This window comes from Gracilinanus agilis, chromosome 6, assembly GCF_016433145.1.
Source record: "Gracilinanus agilis isolate LMUSP501 chromosome 6, AgileGrace, whole genome shotgun sequence".
Classification (NCBI taxonomy): Eukaryota; Metazoa; Chordata; class Mammalia; order Didelphimorphia; family Didelphidae; genus Gracilinanus; species Gracilinanus agilis.
The window spans coordinates 56,794,548-56,812,461 of NC_058135.1; the positions used below are offsets into that span (position 1 = coordinate 56,794,548).

A 17,914-nucleotide genomic window follows, 5' to 3' on the forward strand; every position below is an offset into this window, starting at 1 on the left:
GAGAGAGAGAGAGAGAGAGAGAGAGAGAGAGAGAGAGAGAGAGAGAGAGAGAGAGAGAGAGAGAGAGTGAGAGTGAGTGTTTATCCACCCAGGATAACTAACAATTCCACAGGCTCCTCAGTACTTGGCAAGCAGTTAATAGGTCCTTGTTGACTTGACCCAGATCCATCAATTTGTTCCATGACCCAAACCAGAGGCCCATCACTGCATTTATAAACTTAAGTCTCAGAGCAAGGGAGGAAGAGCAGCCCTCATAGAAGTGGCTTCACCATGAAAACTTAAATGCCTCTTTGGGAGAGTGGGAGAGAATTTGGAACTCAATTTTTTTCATATTAAAAAATTAAACATGTAATTGAGAAATATTTATTAAAATAAATAAAACTGTATGGGAGTGGAGAGAATATAAGCTCTTTCATGACAGAGATTAATCTTCCTTTTTTTTCTTGTCTGTATCCCCAGCACTTAGCACCATGCTTGGAACACAGTAAACACTTAATCAATGTTTGCTGCCTGTTTGCCTTAAAGCTCCAGATCTATGATCCTAGGGACTAAGTACATGTGTATTTTGTAGTTTGAAAAGCACTTTCAAATGCATCATCTCATTCAATGGTCATAATAATATGTGAGGGAGGTGGAACCAAGCCATTCAAACCTGAGGAAACTGAGGTCCAAGGAAGTTAAACTAGTAAAGGTATTTAAGAATACTTCAAAGGACCAAGACAAAGAACATAGAGATAGGATGTAAAGTTTTATTTCAAAATAAAAATACAGTAAAAATTGTACATCATTTGACATATCTGGTCTTTCTAGTGCTAAATGACTTGCCCAAGGTGACAAATCTCCTGAACAGCAAGTGGTAACCATAACTAGGTTAAAGGGAAAGACTTGAAGCTAAGAAGACCTAAGTCCAAATCAAATCCAGCCTTGGACACTTACTAGCTGTGTGGCACTGTTCAAGCCACTCTGCCTCAGTTTACTCATGGCTAAAATGGGTATTAAAAATGGCATCTATATATCAGGGTTGTGAGCATCAAATGAGATGTTAAACATTTTGCAAACCTTAAAGTTCTATGTAAATGTTAACTATCATTACCAGAACCAAGGTCTAGTAATAATTATTGTTAAATCTGTATCTCTTTGTACACTGATGTTTGCAATGATAAATCTGAATTTGCAGGCTTGGGTGCTTGGACCTGATTCTTTAATCTTACAGGTGATAGGCATTTGGATAATATGTTTGAGTCAACAAGTACAAAGCTGTCTTCTTCAGGGGATTACTTAACCAGCCCTGTTTTGGCTAGAGTTTCAGATGGTTTGTCTACTCTTTACACAAATGGAAAAGATGGCTTTCATCTTTCTTCTCTGCTCACACCCTATGGGAATCAGTGAAATAAGCAGAAGAATAAATTAAACAAAACACATATTGCTTTTGAGTCAAGTGTGTGTGTTTTAATCTACCCAGGGTAACTAGGGGCTCAACAAACTCCCAAGTGCTTGGCATATAGTAAGAGGCTAATAAATGCTTATTGACTTAACTTGGATCCATCAACTAGTTCACGACCCAAATCGGAGGCCCTTATAAAACTTCAGTCTTACAGAAAGACTTCTGCCCTCAAGGCAAGAAGTGGCTTTACAGACACTTAACTGACAAGGGAGCTGAAATCACACATCTTCCCGCACACCTTTCAAGAACCCCAGGCTCCAAAGGCAGCCAGCGAGGGTTTGCGAGGTGACCCCAGTTAACCACCCAGCCACAAAAGCTGCTCAGTTCGGGTCTGCCGGGGGCCCATGAATGGCTACATTGTTGAAAGTTTTTACCCTTCAACCACCGACTGAGAGAGCAGTAGGGAGACCAAGCCCAGCACCCCGAGGCTGCAACACGCTTGGGCCAAGAGGACCTGGGGGAAGGCCAAGGAAGGTGCCCACCTGGCACCCGTGCAAGGATGATATCCAAAGGCTCCTTGCCCTCCGTGGGAGCAGAGGGGACGGGTGGGAAGGATGGGGGAGGGGTGCACCATTTGTAAAGGCTGCTTTTCAGCAGACACCCTGAATAGTCCAGGCTGCGGATGCTGGCAAGTCCCCTTTGGAGAGGCTCATGCCCCCGAGATCTGGGGAGGAAGCAAAGGTTCGTCCTCCAGCAGCACCTGGGTGGGGGAAGGAGGCGACTTCTCCACGCAGATCCTTGGGGAGAGGGACACGGTGCCCCATGGGTCCCTAGCCCCGCGCTCTAGTCGACTCTGCCACATCAGCACAGTACCCTACCCCGCCCCCAGCACGGGCACCCTAGGACCCCAGACCGCCCTTCCGCTCGCCCTCCCGGCAAGCGGGGCGTGAGAGGTTCCCGCCTCCTAGTCCCCAGTCCCGGGGCGCTCACCCAGTTCTGCACTTGGTTGCTCAGCTTGACTTTCTTGCACAAGCTCCCAGGGTGCTCCATGGCCGCTGGAACTCAGACTGGAGGATGCCACCAGCCGGGGGTGGAAAGTAAGGGAGGTGGGGGCGGGGCGAGGGCGGGGCCTAGAGGGGCGGGCCCCTGGAGAGGAGGGGAGGATGAGAGGGGCGACCGCGCGCCTGCGTGAAAATCAAATTGAGAAGGAAGGCAGCTCGCGTCTGCGCGAGCCTACGGAAAAGACGGGGCCCGGAGGGGCGGGGTGCGGTGAAGTGGAGCGTCCGGTCCTCCCGTGCGCGCCTGCGCCTAGAAAAAGAAAGGGAGCTAGGGGGTGGGCGGGAAGAGAAGACATCACGCTTCGGCGCGACCCAGCAGAGCAGGCTGGGGGTCAGGAGGGAGGCCAGAGATCCGGCGAGATTCGTCGCCTAGCTGGGTATCATGACGTAGGAGTGCGTCCCTCCGTCTCTCGTTCGCTTCTTTCCCTTGGAGCTGGAGAACTCTGGGATTGTTGCGCATGCGCATCGGGGTAGTGTGGCAGTAGTCCTTGCAAGGTTTGGGGTTGCAACTGTCAGAAATTGGGCGACTGAAGGTATCCTTTATCGTAGACCAATTTGGGTGTGGTCTTTCTTGGCCCTCCAACCCCTATCTGATGTAGACTTTTAAAAAAGGTTTTGAAAGTGTCATGAATAAACATTTAAGTGTCTAGTGTGTGCCAGGCTTGAAAATACAAAGAAAGGGTTAAGACAGCCCCTGCCCTGGAGAAGCTGAAATGACTAATGTGGGGAAACAACATGCAAACACGTATATACAAACCAGCTACAGGCAGGCGTCTGTGGAGGTAGCTCAGAGGCTCTAGAATTAGAGGAAATGTTCCCTTCCCAGAAAAGCCTCCAGAAGGTAGGGTTTTAGGTGGGATTTTATGGAAACCAAGAAAGGTAGGCGGTGGAAATAATGAAGGAGAGCATTCTGGAAGGGGGAGAACAGTCAGGGAAAATGCCTGGAGTCAGGAGATGGAGTTTCTTGTTGGAGAAATCGAGGAAGACCCTGAATCACAGGATGAATGGCAGAGAATAAGGTGTAAAAAGATGAAACTTGGGAGGGAGTTTTTAGAAACAAAAATGGAGAATTTTATACACTATTTTATCTTGGAGGTAATAGGGAGCCACTAGAGTTTGTTGAGAATGGCCATGACAGGACACTTTTAAGAAATAACACTGACAGCTGATTGGAGGATGGAAGACTGGGAGATAGACTTGTGGTGGGAAGACCACCAAGTAGATTATTGCAGTATTTCAGGTGTCAAGTGATAAGACTCTGCAGCAAGGATGGCAATTATAAGAGGAGAGAAGGGTATTATTGAAGAGGTGTTGCAAAGATGAAATCAGCAGGCTTTGGATTTGGGGTTTGGGGGGTTGAGAAAGAAAACTAAGGCGTTAAACGTGACGCCTAAGTTATAAACCTAGGTGACTGGGAGTATTTATCTCCATTTGCATGAGGGGAGACTCAGACTCAAAGAACTTAAGTAACTTGTCCAGAGTTACACTGCTGATAAGAATCTGAGACAGGATTTGAACTCAGGCTTTCTTTCTCTGAGTTCAGAGCCTTAGCTACCTCACCTAGCTGATTTGGTTCAGTCTCTGCCATGTCTGCCCAAGTTTCCTCAATTATAAGATGAAGAGATTGGATTAGATGATCCCAAAGGTCCTGACTACTTCCAAGTCAATGATTTTATGATAGAACCCTTTCCAATTTTTTTTTTAATTTTTTACATTCAGTAGGGGATATTTTCCCCCATAAGCCTTCTATCCTCTAACAATATCAAGATGTCTTAAATTTTAAAAAAACTTCCATATTTACATCATCTCCTCTTTACAGCCATCCTATAATATAATTAATTGTTATTTTCCCTTATTTGTCAACTTAGCAAATCTAATAGATGCTCAGTGATATATTAGGGTTTTCTAAATTTGCATTTTGACTATTAGTGGCAGAGCTTTTTTCATGTAGCTATTGATAGTTTGGATTTCTTCCTCTAACTCCTAGTTAATATCTTTTAATAATTTATCAATTGGTCAATAGCTCTTTTTCTTATAAATTTAATTCAGTTCCACCTATATCTTAGAAATGAGACCTTTATTAAAGAAAGTTGCTGCAGAAAATTTTCTATTTCCTGCTTTTCTTCTAATTTTAGCTTTATTGGTTTTGTTTGCACAAAAGCTTTTTAATTTTATGTAATCTATAGTATTAATTTACCTCCCATGGACCTATCTCTTATTTGATCATGAATTCTTTATCCATAGATCTAACAGGGAATTTCTTCTCTGCACCACTAATTTGCTTATGATGTCACCCTTTTTATCTAAATCGCATATCCATTTTGATATTTTCTAAATATATCATGTATGATACTGGTCTATGCCTAGTTTCTACCAGATTATTTCACAGTTTTCCCAACAGTTTTTGTTGGATAGTAGATTCTAGCCTTAATAGCTTAGAATTTTGGGTTTGCCAAACAGTGTGCTTATTTGGTTCTATATATTGTATATCTAATCTATTCCACTAATTAACCCATTTTTTACCAAGTACCAAATTGTTTTGACAATTACAACTTTACATTATAGTTTGAGATCTTAAACTGCTAGGCTCCATTCTTTCCCATTTTTTGCCTTTAATTCCGTTAATATTCTTGACTTTTTGTTCCTTTTAAACGAATTTTGTTACTATTTTTTTAGCTCTATAAAGTGATTTTGGGAGTGTTTTATCGGTATGGCCTAATAAGTAAATTAGTATGGCTAGTCCTCTCATTTTTATTATGTTGGCTTGGCCCACACATGACCAATTAATATTTCTCCAATTGTTTTGCTCTTTGTGTAAAGAGGGTATTTAAGCTATGTTTATAGGTCCTGTGTGAGTTCTAGCAAGTATACTCCCAAGAATTTTATACTGTCTGTGGTTATTTTTAATGGAATTTCTCAATATTTTCCTCCTGAATTTTGTCAGTAATATACAAAATTGAGGACTTCTACAATTACACTTTTACTTTCTAATTCTACCTATTATTCATTTCACTTTTCCTTTAAGACCTGAAATGCTTTGCTTTTTGGTGCATATGTTATATTAATTCATTGTTGATGGTGCCTTTTAGTAAAATGTAGTTTCCCCAATTATCTCATTTAGGTTTGTTTTTGTTTTTGCTTTCTCAGAGATCATAATTGTTATCCTTTTACTTCAGCTCACAATATATTCTGCTTCAGTTCTTTATTTTTTAACGCTGTATTTGTCTGTTTCAAGTGTGTTTCTTATAAACAACATATTGTTGGATTCTGGTTTCTAATCTAGTCAGCTACCCACTCTTCTGTTTTATGAGTGAATTCATCCCATTCACATTTACAGATATGATTGCTAATTATATATTTCCCAACATCCTATTCCCTTATACTTGTCTCCCCCATTCCCTTTTTAAAAGTCTGTTTTGAGCCTTACTAGTGCTTACCTTCATCAACCCTTCCTCTTGTCCTTTCCTTACCCTTAATCCCTTTCCTTCCCATTTCCTTGTTAGGTAAAATGAATTTCTACACCCAACTATGTGTATATGTATTATTATCTCCTTGAACTAGTTCAGTTGAGAGTGAGGTTGAAGTGTTAATACATTCCCCTCTCATTGCCCTCTTCTTTCTTGTATAAAATTTTTGCATACCCCATTTATATGAAATAATTTTCCCCATTCTTCCTTTCCCTTTCATTTTCTCCCAGTGCTTTTCTCTTCTTCACTTCATTCATACCCAGGCCCTATTTCCAATCCCTCTGTGACCCCCCAATGATGATAATGTTAGTCCTTATGATTTCTCACTCATGTTTGCCTTTTTATGTTTCATTTGACTCATTCATTTATATATCATTTCCTACTCAGCTCTTGAATCTACTTCTGCTTAGCATCAAGAAAGCTTGGTAGGGGAAACTAGATAGCTCAATGGATAGAAAGCCAGGTCTGGAAATGGAGGTGCTGGGTTCAAATGTAGCCTCATACACTTCCTACCTGTGGGACCCTGGATAAGTCACTTAATTCCAACTGCCTAGCCCTTACCACTCTTCTACCTTTTGATCTGATACTTAGTATCAATTCTAAGATAGAAGGTAAGGGTTTTTTTTTAAGATTGCTTTGAAGTTCATTATTTCATTAAAGATTCATTTTTTCCCCTATAGAATTATACTCAGTTTTGCTAGGTAGGTTTTTCTTGGTTGTAAACTTATGCCCTTTGCCTTCCAGAATATCATATTCCAAGCTTTCCTCTTCTATATAGCTGCTGAATGCTGTATATTACTGATTATGGCTCCTCAGTACTCTAATTCTTTCTTTCTAAATGCTTACAGTTTTTTTTTCCCTTGACCTTGGAACTTTGGATTTTGCCTGTAATACTCTTGGGAGTTTTCATTTGGGGATTTCTTTCAGGAGGTAACCAGTGGATTCTTTCAATTTCTACTCTACCCTCTAAAATTTCAGGGCTGGTTTCCTTTATAATTTCTTAAAGTAAAATATTTATGCATTTTTTATTGTTTACATCTTTTAGGTAATCTCATGATTCTTAAGTTATTTTTCCCCTAATCTATTTTCCAGGTCACTTGTTTTTCTTATAAGATACCATATATTTTCTTCTATTTTTTCAAGCTTTTGATTTTATTTTATTATTTCTTGATAACTGATAGAGCTACTAACTCCAATTTTTCCAATTCTAATTTTCAAGGAATTATTTTCTTCAGTACAAGTTTTAGACTTCTTTTACCAACTGTTGATTCTTTTTACAAATTTTTCTTTTTTTTAAATCTTTTTTCTTATCTTATTCTTTAGGTCTTTATGATTTTTACCATACTTAACTTCAAACTATATTTTTCTCTGAGGATTTACTTGTAGATGTTTTTGAGTCATTCTCTTTTCTGTTTGTGTCTTGAGCTTCCCACTCACCATAATAGCTCTTTATGCTTGGGTCCTTATTTTGTTTGTTCAAGACTTTTGTTCAGAATGTTTGCTGAATTCTGAGCAAACTCCTTCTATTCCTTTTACAGGGGGTCTGCAAACTTTCGGTGTTCCCAAAGTAATCTAGGAAGAGGTCTTTTCTGACCTCATGGTTATCCTAGTTTGACAAAGGTTTAGGTTTTTCAGCTTGTTCCTTGTTTCTGGTTAATAGTTTCAGCAGATTGCTGTATGATTCAGCCTATTAATGACCTACTCAGAGGCTTTGTAGGTTCAAAGAGACTGAACTGTCTTTTAGTCTTCATTGGTCCAGAAACCTGCTCTCTGCTGCTAGAAGCCATATAGCTTCTTGGAACTTGTTGTGTGCTCAGTTACAACTAATACCAATCCTCACAATAGCCCCTCTTTGCCCTGGATCTGTGACCCTGTCCCACGTGTTAGAATAGCCAGATAGCATCTGCTCCCGTAGTCAGTGCCTGCTCAAGGATCCTCTGTTATCTTTTTGTGGTGTCCTATCTTTGTCCTCTCTGTCTCTGAGTTCTAGAATGCTGCCCACAATGTTGGCCTTGAAACTCCTCTCCCCAGAGTTCACTGACTTCTCTGTCTCCCTAAACCACCTTGGGGTGGAAAAATGGCTCATGACTCCTACTCAGTTTTACAATTAAAATTCAGTCTCCTACATTCTCTAGATCTTTATTGAAGAACTGAAAAGCTAGACTCTAATGCTTCCTCTGTCATCTTGGTTCTCTACCCTTGTTTTAAGGCTCTCCCTACTCTCCTACACCTCAGAAGCACTTGTTAGATCACTTTTTATCCTTTTCTTACTTGGAGGTCCTAATCAGTTCAAAACAAATTTAGAATAATCCTCTTTTCCTCTTGAACATGTTACTTTCTCTATAGGGGTCACTTAACAAAGTACACAAATTGAACTTCCTTTAATTTTATCTTTAAGATCTAAGCTTACTTGCTTTTTCTAATATTCTCTTAAATTTTTATATCATGTTTATTTTTCTAGGCTCTGGGGCAAGCCAACCTGAGATAACATTCTCTACATTGTTTCTAAAATTATCCCTTTTAACAATTTAGGCAGTACCTAACTTACCTGAACTCAACATTTTCCCACAGAAACAGTGCTATTCAATGTAATGGTATTACTAGGAAAGGCTTCAAAAGCCTACTTAACCCATAATTTACTCAGAGTAGTATATAATAAAGCCTAGTCAACATCTGGGACGGCATTTCTGTGAACCAGAGTTCATGCAGTGAACCCAGTGTCCCCAGCAATAGCCCTGGAGCAAACTCATCTAGGTGTAATTTATTAATAAGAATATTGTGGGATGAATTACAGGAGTAGACAGAGGTGAAAGCCTAAGGGATCAGTGAAGAATGGGGCTAAAGGGTTTGTGGAAAGAACAGGGAGAAATGTGAGCTGTTAAGGAATCATGATAAGTTTCCTCTCCTCCCTTCTTGTGCCCCACAAAGAAGAGTCAGAAATAGAGGTTGAAGTTAGGACAGGGATTCCATTGAAAGGGTATACAAGTATTGAAAAGGAAAGTGCTAAAAAACTTGAAGTGGTAGCAAAGGGAATAGAATAGGAGTTTTGGCTGCTGTTAATATATAAAGGATGTAGTTAAGTATTTCTACTGCTGTGTTTCCTCTTTTAAATCTATTTTATACTTGAATCATTTCTTTTCCTTATTATTGAATTAGAGAGCAAAAAAGATATTTTCTAATAGCTCTAAAAGCTTTATAAAAGTGAAGAGGGTAGAGGATAGGCAGGTGCAGGTGAAACACGGTTTCAGTCAAGTTCATAATGTGAGATGTATTGTCCCTTTCAGGTACTACTTCATTCATATGGAGCTCACTAGTGCTAGAAGAGATAGGAAACATTTTACCTAAAGAAAAAGAGATACATCAACTGTTAAATGCTGTAAGGTATGGCATCTATTATAGATTAATATTTTAATTGAAAGTATTAAGAAAGGAAAGTCCTAGAAGTAGTAGGAAAGGAACTTCAGTACATATTTTTGAAATTCTAAACTATGGAAAATCCAGTTTCCAGATGGGATTTTAGCAGTTTTAGATAGAAAAGTAACTGTAGCATAAATGTAAAGATTCAAATCACCTTGTGAATGATACAGAATGATGTCCTATAAAGGGTCACATAAAGAAATGTTATTTATTTTAAAAACTGAGGAAATAGAAGTATAACAGAACAGTTCAAGGACACAAAATGGATCGCAGGACCATGTTGATGACTTTAGAATTATATGGCATGGGGTAGTTCAGTGACTTAGTGGATAGAGAGCCAGGCCTGGAGACAGGAGGGCCTGGGTTCAGATCTGGCCTCAGATACTTCCTAGCTATGTACCCAGGCCAAGTCATTTAACTCCAGTTACCTAGCTTTTACTGCTCTTCTGTCTTAGATACTTAGTATCAATTCTAAGACAGAAGGCAAGGGTTAAAAAAAATTATGGCATTATGGTTTTAGGTCATTTACATATAATTTTTATCACTAGGGTAAACTAAAAATAGGAAATCATTACTATTTAGAACTTGAGAGGCGTAGGACTATTGATTACATAAGGGAAATTTGTGAAGTGGCTGGTTGCCTGTAAAGTGAAAGGTTAGTCACTGAATACCAGGAAGATCTCATTGAAGCCAGTGGGATATGAGAGCATGGCTTAGGAGCAGGGTATAAAAGGCTGGTGACAGGAAGAGTCTGGGGTGAAGATTAAAGACAGAGCAGGAGCTGGGAAGTCTGCCTTGTGGAAGTTTTGAGTGGCGACAGCTAGAAACAATTAGTTGACAGAAGGCTTCAAAAAGCGATCTCTGATTGGAAAGAGAATTGATTGCATCTGCATCGTCCAAGAGCTTCAGTAATTGCTACTGCTCTTTGGCGCCATCTAGAATAGACAGATGAATTTTCTCCTAAGTGCTGCTGACTCTCTTCTGCCCCCTCTGGCGAGAGAAGAAGTGACCAAGACGGGTTTTGCAACTGATTTGTGGCCTGGTGAGCTATTTCAGCTTGTTTGCTGACTTAAAAAATCAACCAAAGCTGGGTTGATGTGAGTTCTGTTCTGATGAGACAAATGAATAATTGATGAAGCTTCCTAAAGTTGAAAGAAGAGAAAGAAGAGGAATTGCCCCCTTGAAAATGTGAGGATCAACAGACTGCAAGCAATAAGAAGATCTTTGGGTGGTGCAAAAATTCCAGAATGGACCAATGACATCAAGCCTTTAGTCTAGAATTATGAATTGCCCACTAAGCACTTGGGTTTTCCTTCTTTGAGTTTTTCCCTGCCAGAGTCTTATATATGTTCATTCCCCTACTAATAGTGAGTGCATTGGTGGGAGAGTATGGCCCAAGTTTTACATGTAGGTTGTGATGTTCATTATTCATGCACTTCCTTCAGTATCTATTTGTGCTATTATTTCTGAAGATGTTTAAAAAGTCATTGTTTTAAGTGACTAGTTGTGCAACTCTGACTTGCATTACATTGTGAGGGGCTGGTTATGTGAATAAAAATGCATTTGTGAAATCTTAAGAGCTACAGTTGGAGGAGTGTATTTCTTCTGAACCTTGGGAGAGGTTCTCTATGACCTTGGGAGAGTCCAAGATATCTAAGGTAAGACCAGGTTGGAGTGAGTGAACCAAACTGGAGCACACAAGGAGAATCTCCAGTGGAAAGTGAGTGATGCCCAATTGTTTCAATAGGATCTTAGATGACCCCAGAGGTTACATATGAGAAAACCAATGCCCTGTGGGGTTAAATTTAATTTTTTTTGTGTAGCAAATGATGGACAAGATTTAAACCCAGGTCCTCCAACTCCAAATCTAACCCTCCCTCTACTTAAGCAAAATCTGATACTGCTGGCTTATAATTACACTTATAATCTCTCATAACACCTCAGCCTTTTTTTTCCTTCTATATGAATTGATTTCTAGCTACTTCTCCATCTTGAATCTAATCAATAAAGATTTAGCAAGTGCCTCTATAGACAGTGCTATATAAGATATTGGAGGAAATACAAAGGATAGGCACAATATGATTCCTAGCCCTCATGGAGTTTACTGCCTTTACTTAAAAAAAAAAGACACAAAACTAGATAACTAACACATAATGCTTGATACTTGCCTTCAAAAGGTATAAAATAAAGTACTATATGAAGTGTAGAGAGAATCTAAGAAAACTTGTTTTGGAAAAGTCCACATTTGAGTAGGGCTTCAATAAATAAGGTACAAATCCTGTAGGTGGGAGGAAGGCATTTAAAGTATAGAAAACAATTGGAGTAAAGGCATTGGAAATCAGAGCAGTGAGAATAGAGAACAGCTTAATTTGATGAAAGTATAGATTTCATGGAGCAGACTATAAGAAGCAGCATGGAGTAGTGGAAAATGAATCTAAAAATCTTAGAGGAGACAGGACAAAGTAAGAAAATAAGAGCCCATTATGATGGCATTTTGTCAATTGAAATTCATGAGCAAGTTCTTTTATTTTTCTTAGGTGCCTCTATTTTTCTAAGGTGTATATATCACTTTTTTCAATGAATAATTGTTTTTAATGAGTTGAAGTTTTATTATTGTTGTTATTATTTTCAAAAGCATCAATTGAAAAATTAGTGCCCATTCAAGCCCTGGCAATTTCAGTCCCTCTGAGAAAAGCCAGGCAAATATTATTATCCACTTTTTATATATGGGAAAATTTGAAAATAAAAAATATTGATATTTTCCTCCTGGTTACATATCCAATAAGTGGCAAAGCTCATGCATAAGCTGAAGCCTAATTCCTACTAAAGTGCCCTTTGCCCTTCTACATGGTATACAGAGACCATTATCCACCTGAAGTCAGCTATCCAAACTGTAGGCAGAATATCCAAATGGTTTCCTAGGAGTCTCTTAACTGAGCAGCCACTGGTTCTTTATTCATCACTAACACCATAGCTGTGTAGTCAGTGGCACTTAAAAATTCTCTTTGTTGTTTTATTGCCATGATCAAAAAATTCATCTAGAAACAACCAAGTGGAATATTTAACCTTGCAAATCAAAAAGATTTTTTTTAAAAAGTAACAACAAAGAGAGAACACCATAGGAAAATGCATACAAACTTTTTGAAAATTTGTTTTTTTCATATGAGAAATATTCTTTTCCATTCCCCATTTTATTTACATTCTTTTTTAATTTACTAAATCACTTTTTATTAATGGTGCAAAGGGAAAATTTCAACCTGTCCATATCTAAATTCTTTTTTTAATCATGAATTAGTTGATTCTGAATGAATAAAGTCTTACTGTACTTCCTTGAAAACTTTTCCAAAATTAAAATGGATTCCAGCCAGGTTATACTTTAAATGTTCCCTACCATACCTGGTGTTCTTTGGTGTCACTCCTTCCAATCCTTTTTCAGCTTCCTCTTATATATTATTTTCCCCCTATTCAAATATAAGCTCCTTAAGAGCAAAGGCTGGCTTACTTTCTCCTTGTATTTATGTGCCCAGAACTTAGCATAGTGCCTGGCACATAGTAAGGCTTAATAAAAGCCTGTTGACTGATAAAAGCCTCCTACTGACAAACTGATCCCGAACTAAAATTAAGCAAGATTCTTCTACTGTGAAATGTCTGCATTTTAAAAAATAGATTTATTTGTGTTTTAGGCCTTAAAGATTACCAGTCAGTTGTGTTTGAAAGTTCAAAAAAAAAAAAGAACCTCTGTCATTTTCAGATTTTGCTTATCCTGTGCTGTGACCACCTACCAAGAGCAGGAAACAAAACCTACTCAACACACAGATGCTCAAAGGATGAATTGCCATGCAAACAGTTCTGTGATGAATGATGCTACAAGATGAGAGAGAGAGAGAGAGAGAGAGAGAGAGAGAGAAAGAGAGAGAGAGAGAGAGAGAGAGAGAGCGCAGGTTCTGAGGAATTCTCATTACCTCTCCATTGGAGATGACTGGCTTATTCAGTGCTGGATATAAAAGATAGAGACTGAACTTGTAATTTGATTGCTTCAGGAAGCCCCTAGGTGAAGAAACTTTTATCTCTTGCAAAATAGATCAAATGAGATTGTAATACTACTTTTAAGTTAAGTGCAGTCTTGAAAACCTATAGAATTTTTGTGGTCTGACTTTGTAATTTTTCCAAGAATAAACTTCTTATAGGGGCAGCTCAGTCGCTAGAAGCCAGGCCTAGAAATGGGTTCACATGTGGCCTCAGACCCTTCCTAGCTGTGGGACTCTGGCACTTAACCCCAACTGCCTAGCCCTTACCACTCTTCTGCCTTGGAACTAACAGTATTGATTCTAAGAAAGAGGGTAAGAATTAAAATAAAAAATGTTTAAAAAGACTAAACCTTTTACATAAGATGAAGACCTCTAGTATCCCTGCATGAACATTTCAGCTTAAAGATGGATTTATTTCTTTTTGTGGAGGTAGCAAGTTATTAAAGGAAAGAAAACGGCCTTTTTTGGATCAACCTTCTGGCCCTACCTGTCTGACTTTGTGCAGTCTGTAAAATCAAAGATTGGACTAGAGGACGCCCAAGACCCATTCCCACCTTAGCTGGATGGTCATGATCTAAACAAGACATAGCACCTTGACAATGACTGAGAATATTCTGGGGATGGCGGGGAAGCAGTTTAGTAGATTATGAATAAAGATTTACCACATTCTCCTACTAAATGTCCTAGGAAGTTCAAGAAAGAGGAACTTACAAATGGAGTTTTTATGCCATCAGAAGCTAATAACACCAGCGATCCCAACTAATTGTGAATAGTGCCACTCACAGAAGTTCTTGGAAATTTCAGAAGATCGGTTCTAATCCTTACCAAGAAAAGATATGATAGAAGATATCTCATAAAGCTAAATAGGGATAAGGCTTCGGAGGATTCTGTAGGCAGCTGTAACCTGAAGAAAAAAAGAACATTAAAAGGAGTCCATTAGTAGATAAATGGGAAATTTGACAACAGAATAAGGGAATCATCTCTCTATGGTGAAGACCCCTTCATAATAGCTAGCATTTAAAATAGCATTGTAAGGTGTGCAAAGCCACATATATATTATTATTTTTTTAAACCCTTGTACTTCGGTGTATTGTCTCATAGGTGGAAGAGTGGTAAGGGTGGGCAATGGGGGTCAAGTGACTTGCCCAGGGTCACACAGCTGGGAAGTGGCTGAGGCCGGGTTTGAACCTAGGACCTCCTGTCTCTAGGCCTGACTCTCACTCCACTGAGCTACCCAGCTGCCCCCTATATTATTTTTATCTGATCCTGACACCTGAGAATGGTAAGTAAGGGAGGTGTTATTATTATCCTCTCTTTACAGATGAGGAAACAGAATAAAAGAAGTTAAGAAACTAACCCAGGGTCAGACAGCTAATTAAGTGGCTTGAACTTGATTTGAACTCAGGTCTTCCTGACTTTAAACCTAACAACATCTTCCCTAAATTAAATATATGCACGAATATAAATGTGTATTGAGCAGGGACTTGTCGATAAATTTTTACCATTTCCCCTCACCACTTTCTTAAGTCTAGGCAATCAGCAAAAAAATCAAGCCCTAATTTGTGGTGTCTGCTGATTTCCAAGGTGTAAATCAGTGGTTCCCAAACTTTTTTGGCCTACCGCCCCCTTTCCAGAAAAAATATTACTTAGCACCCCGTGGAAATTATGAAACTATTTATTGAACTCAGAATAGAATGTAATACAAAAAAAGTGTGGCCATCACCGCTTTCTGGATCGCTGCAGCACCCACCAGGGGGCGTTAGTGCCCACTTTGGGAATCACTGGTGTAAATGGTCACATGGAAGATTTAACAATTGGCTCTGGTTTGAGTCAATTCCAGCTGTCCCTGTGTCAAGGCAGAAATATCTGCCTCCACTGTGATCAGTGTCTCAGAATAGTGACCCACAATGAAAGCAGTGAAACAAAATAATCACCCAGAATGCAGAGATAGAGAGATGCCCTCTTCAAGGCCTAGCTTCAGGGTGTGATCAATGAGGAGCTCTGTAGAACATCAGGAGTGGTGAATGTATCGTCATCAATCCCCTGGAATCATGCAAGTCTTTGCCCCAATGAGAGCTCTTAGTCTATCAAAATTATTGGACCTTTCCTTCTTGTTCTGCTCACTTCACTTGGCATTCATTTTTATAAACTTTCCCAGATTTCCCTAAAACTATCGCTTTTAGCATTTCTAACAACCATATACCATAATTCCTTAATACACTATAATTTTTCATTTATTCCTCAGGAGAAAGGCATACCTATTTTTGGCCCCTACATAAAGAACTGCTAGGAATATTTTTGTACATATGGGCCCTTTCAGAGAAGGACAGGTTCAAATGAAAGGACCATTTTTTTCCAAAATCTGCCTATAATTTTTAGTTGGAGGAAAAGGAAGGGTATTCTGGGCCTGTGCTTTCTTCAATGTGGGGAACTCCCAGTGGAAAACTCTGTTCACTGGTGTAGATCAGTAGTTCATCTCTCTCTTAAGAGTACTATGGTTAAGTGACTTACCAGTGGTCAAATTGCAACAAGGTGTAAAACCCTAACCCTAAATTTGTGCTGATTTCTTCCTGACTCCTAGACTAGCTCTCCATTTATTATGCCATCTTTCCTCTTGGCCATAAATGATTTAAGGGGGCGGGGGGAAAGCAACAGAGAACAGTGATTTTTTAAAATTATGTACTTTTATGTCAGTTGAAAAGTTTCAAAAATCTTTCACAAAAAGCATACTTTTGATCTTGTAACTTTATTGCAATTATTTGACTTACATATATTTCTATACTTTTTTCTTTTTAAGAATATCTCATCTGTATTTGGTAGAAGGCTATCACTAGGGTATTATATGACCATATTCTATGTTAATTAGATAGACCCAAATCTCCCAGATTTTATAATGAATCTCTTTCAGTGACATCATAATACTTTAGAAGAAGCCCTGAGGGACCACTTCAGACTTAATATCTTTACCACTTTTTCATTCTTGTTCTCAAATACATTGCCACTCAACTTGGGAAGAGGGGAGAAATACTATGCCAAGAATAAATTTTAATTAGTAAAACTCTTACCTGAATAGTGTACCTGTACCACAGTACTATACTTCCATCTGTAAAATTCTAGAAATTTTCTTCTCCGTAGGCTTTTCTTCCACCTCAGAATAAAAATTTGTCATAAACATTAGAACTATGCTGAAAGGACTCAATTAAATCATCATAGAGAAGCCATCTGTACCAGACCCTCCCTACGTGATTATACTAGCCAGAGGTAGGCCCACAGTACATGAAACTGAAAACATGAACTGGAGTTGCCAGCTTTTATGGAGAGAGAAGAATATAGTCATCTATAGAACAGTAGGCAGCAGGTGCAAGAAAAATTATAGAACCAAACTTTATAGCTAAAGACTAGGCATGAGTTGAAAAGACCAAGTAGACTACCAATGCCATACTGAGAAAAGGGAAGGCCAGAAAAGTAAGAGATCTCTTGCAAGCCACTAGATATGTGATTAGGAGTTCTTAACCCAAAGTCCATGAACGTGGGGTTTTTTATACATATATATGTATGTACAACTATATGTGAATATAGAAAAACATAAATAACCTTTTAAAATATATAACTTTTAAGTTACATATCTCTAAACAGTTTTCAATTAAATATATAAAATGGAAAATAGTTATCTACTTATTTATTATATATTTGAAAAATAGCAATCCATACATACGTATATGTTGGATAGAATAGTTGTATTTTAGTATATTTGGTTTCTTTTGTAATGCTACGGATTTTAGGCATTTAAAAACATTGCTCTGGGACAGGGTCCTTAGCTTCCTAACCTGATAATGGGGTCCATGACACACAAAAAAGTTAAGAACCTTTGAGCTAGACTGAGGCTAAGGAAGAAGGTAACATGGAAGCAAAAATTTGCAACAGAAATATGATGCTACACATTTCTAGGACCTTCCTAAATGGGTTACTAAAGAGCTAACCTCAATCAGGCTGTTTGAGTTGGGGTAAACCAGGCTAAGCTAGAAATGAAAGCAGGTCTAGATTCTATGACACCAGTAGGATCTACCTGATGGTAAGATAAGGAGATTCAGTCCTAGATAAACAGATGAATACGTGAATGACAAATAGATAAATGTATAACTAAATAGATGAATGAATAAATGAGCAAATAAGTGGTGTGAAGAGTGAATCAAACTCTCTATCAATCAGAAACTTTTAAGTTAATCATTCAAAAACTTAGGTACCCCAATTTAGTACCTTACCAATCACTAAGTATGAGAGTTCAAAAGTCACTAGAGTGGGTGACAACTCCAGGGGCCACTTCCCCCTTCCCCCCGCCCCAGGCAGTGCTACGCAAATTGAAAGACTGCAATTGGTTCCCATAAAATGGTAGTGACATGGAAAAAGGACTATAAAAAGTCCTGAACTTCCTGTCCTTGAGGCTTCTCTTTTGGAGTTCTTCTTTGGAGGACAGCTCCTGGAGGCTTTTGGACTTCAACTTTGACTTGGAGATTTGGGCCTTTCAATGAGTTTTCAGCTTCAGGACCTCAACTTTTGGCT

At 38.8% G+C, this 17,914-nt stretch overlaps 1 protein-coding gene across 1 annotated transcript in view; it reads right to left on the reverse strand.

Annotated features, from left to right (window-relative positions):
- The window catches only part of PAPSS1 (3'-phosphoadenosine 5'-phosphosulfate synthase 1), a 126,336-nt gene extending 123,901 nt beyond the window's left edge, over positions 1-2,435 (reverse strand). Inside the window, exon 1 of the mRNA XM_044682203.1 lies at positions 2,375-2,435. Coding sequence (XP_044538138.1) covers positions 2,375-2,434 — 60 coding nt within the window. The 5' untranslated portion in view covers position 2,435. The remainder of the gene's footprint in view (positions 1-2,374) is intronic.
- Positions 2,436-17,914: the final 15,479 nt, after the last annotated feature.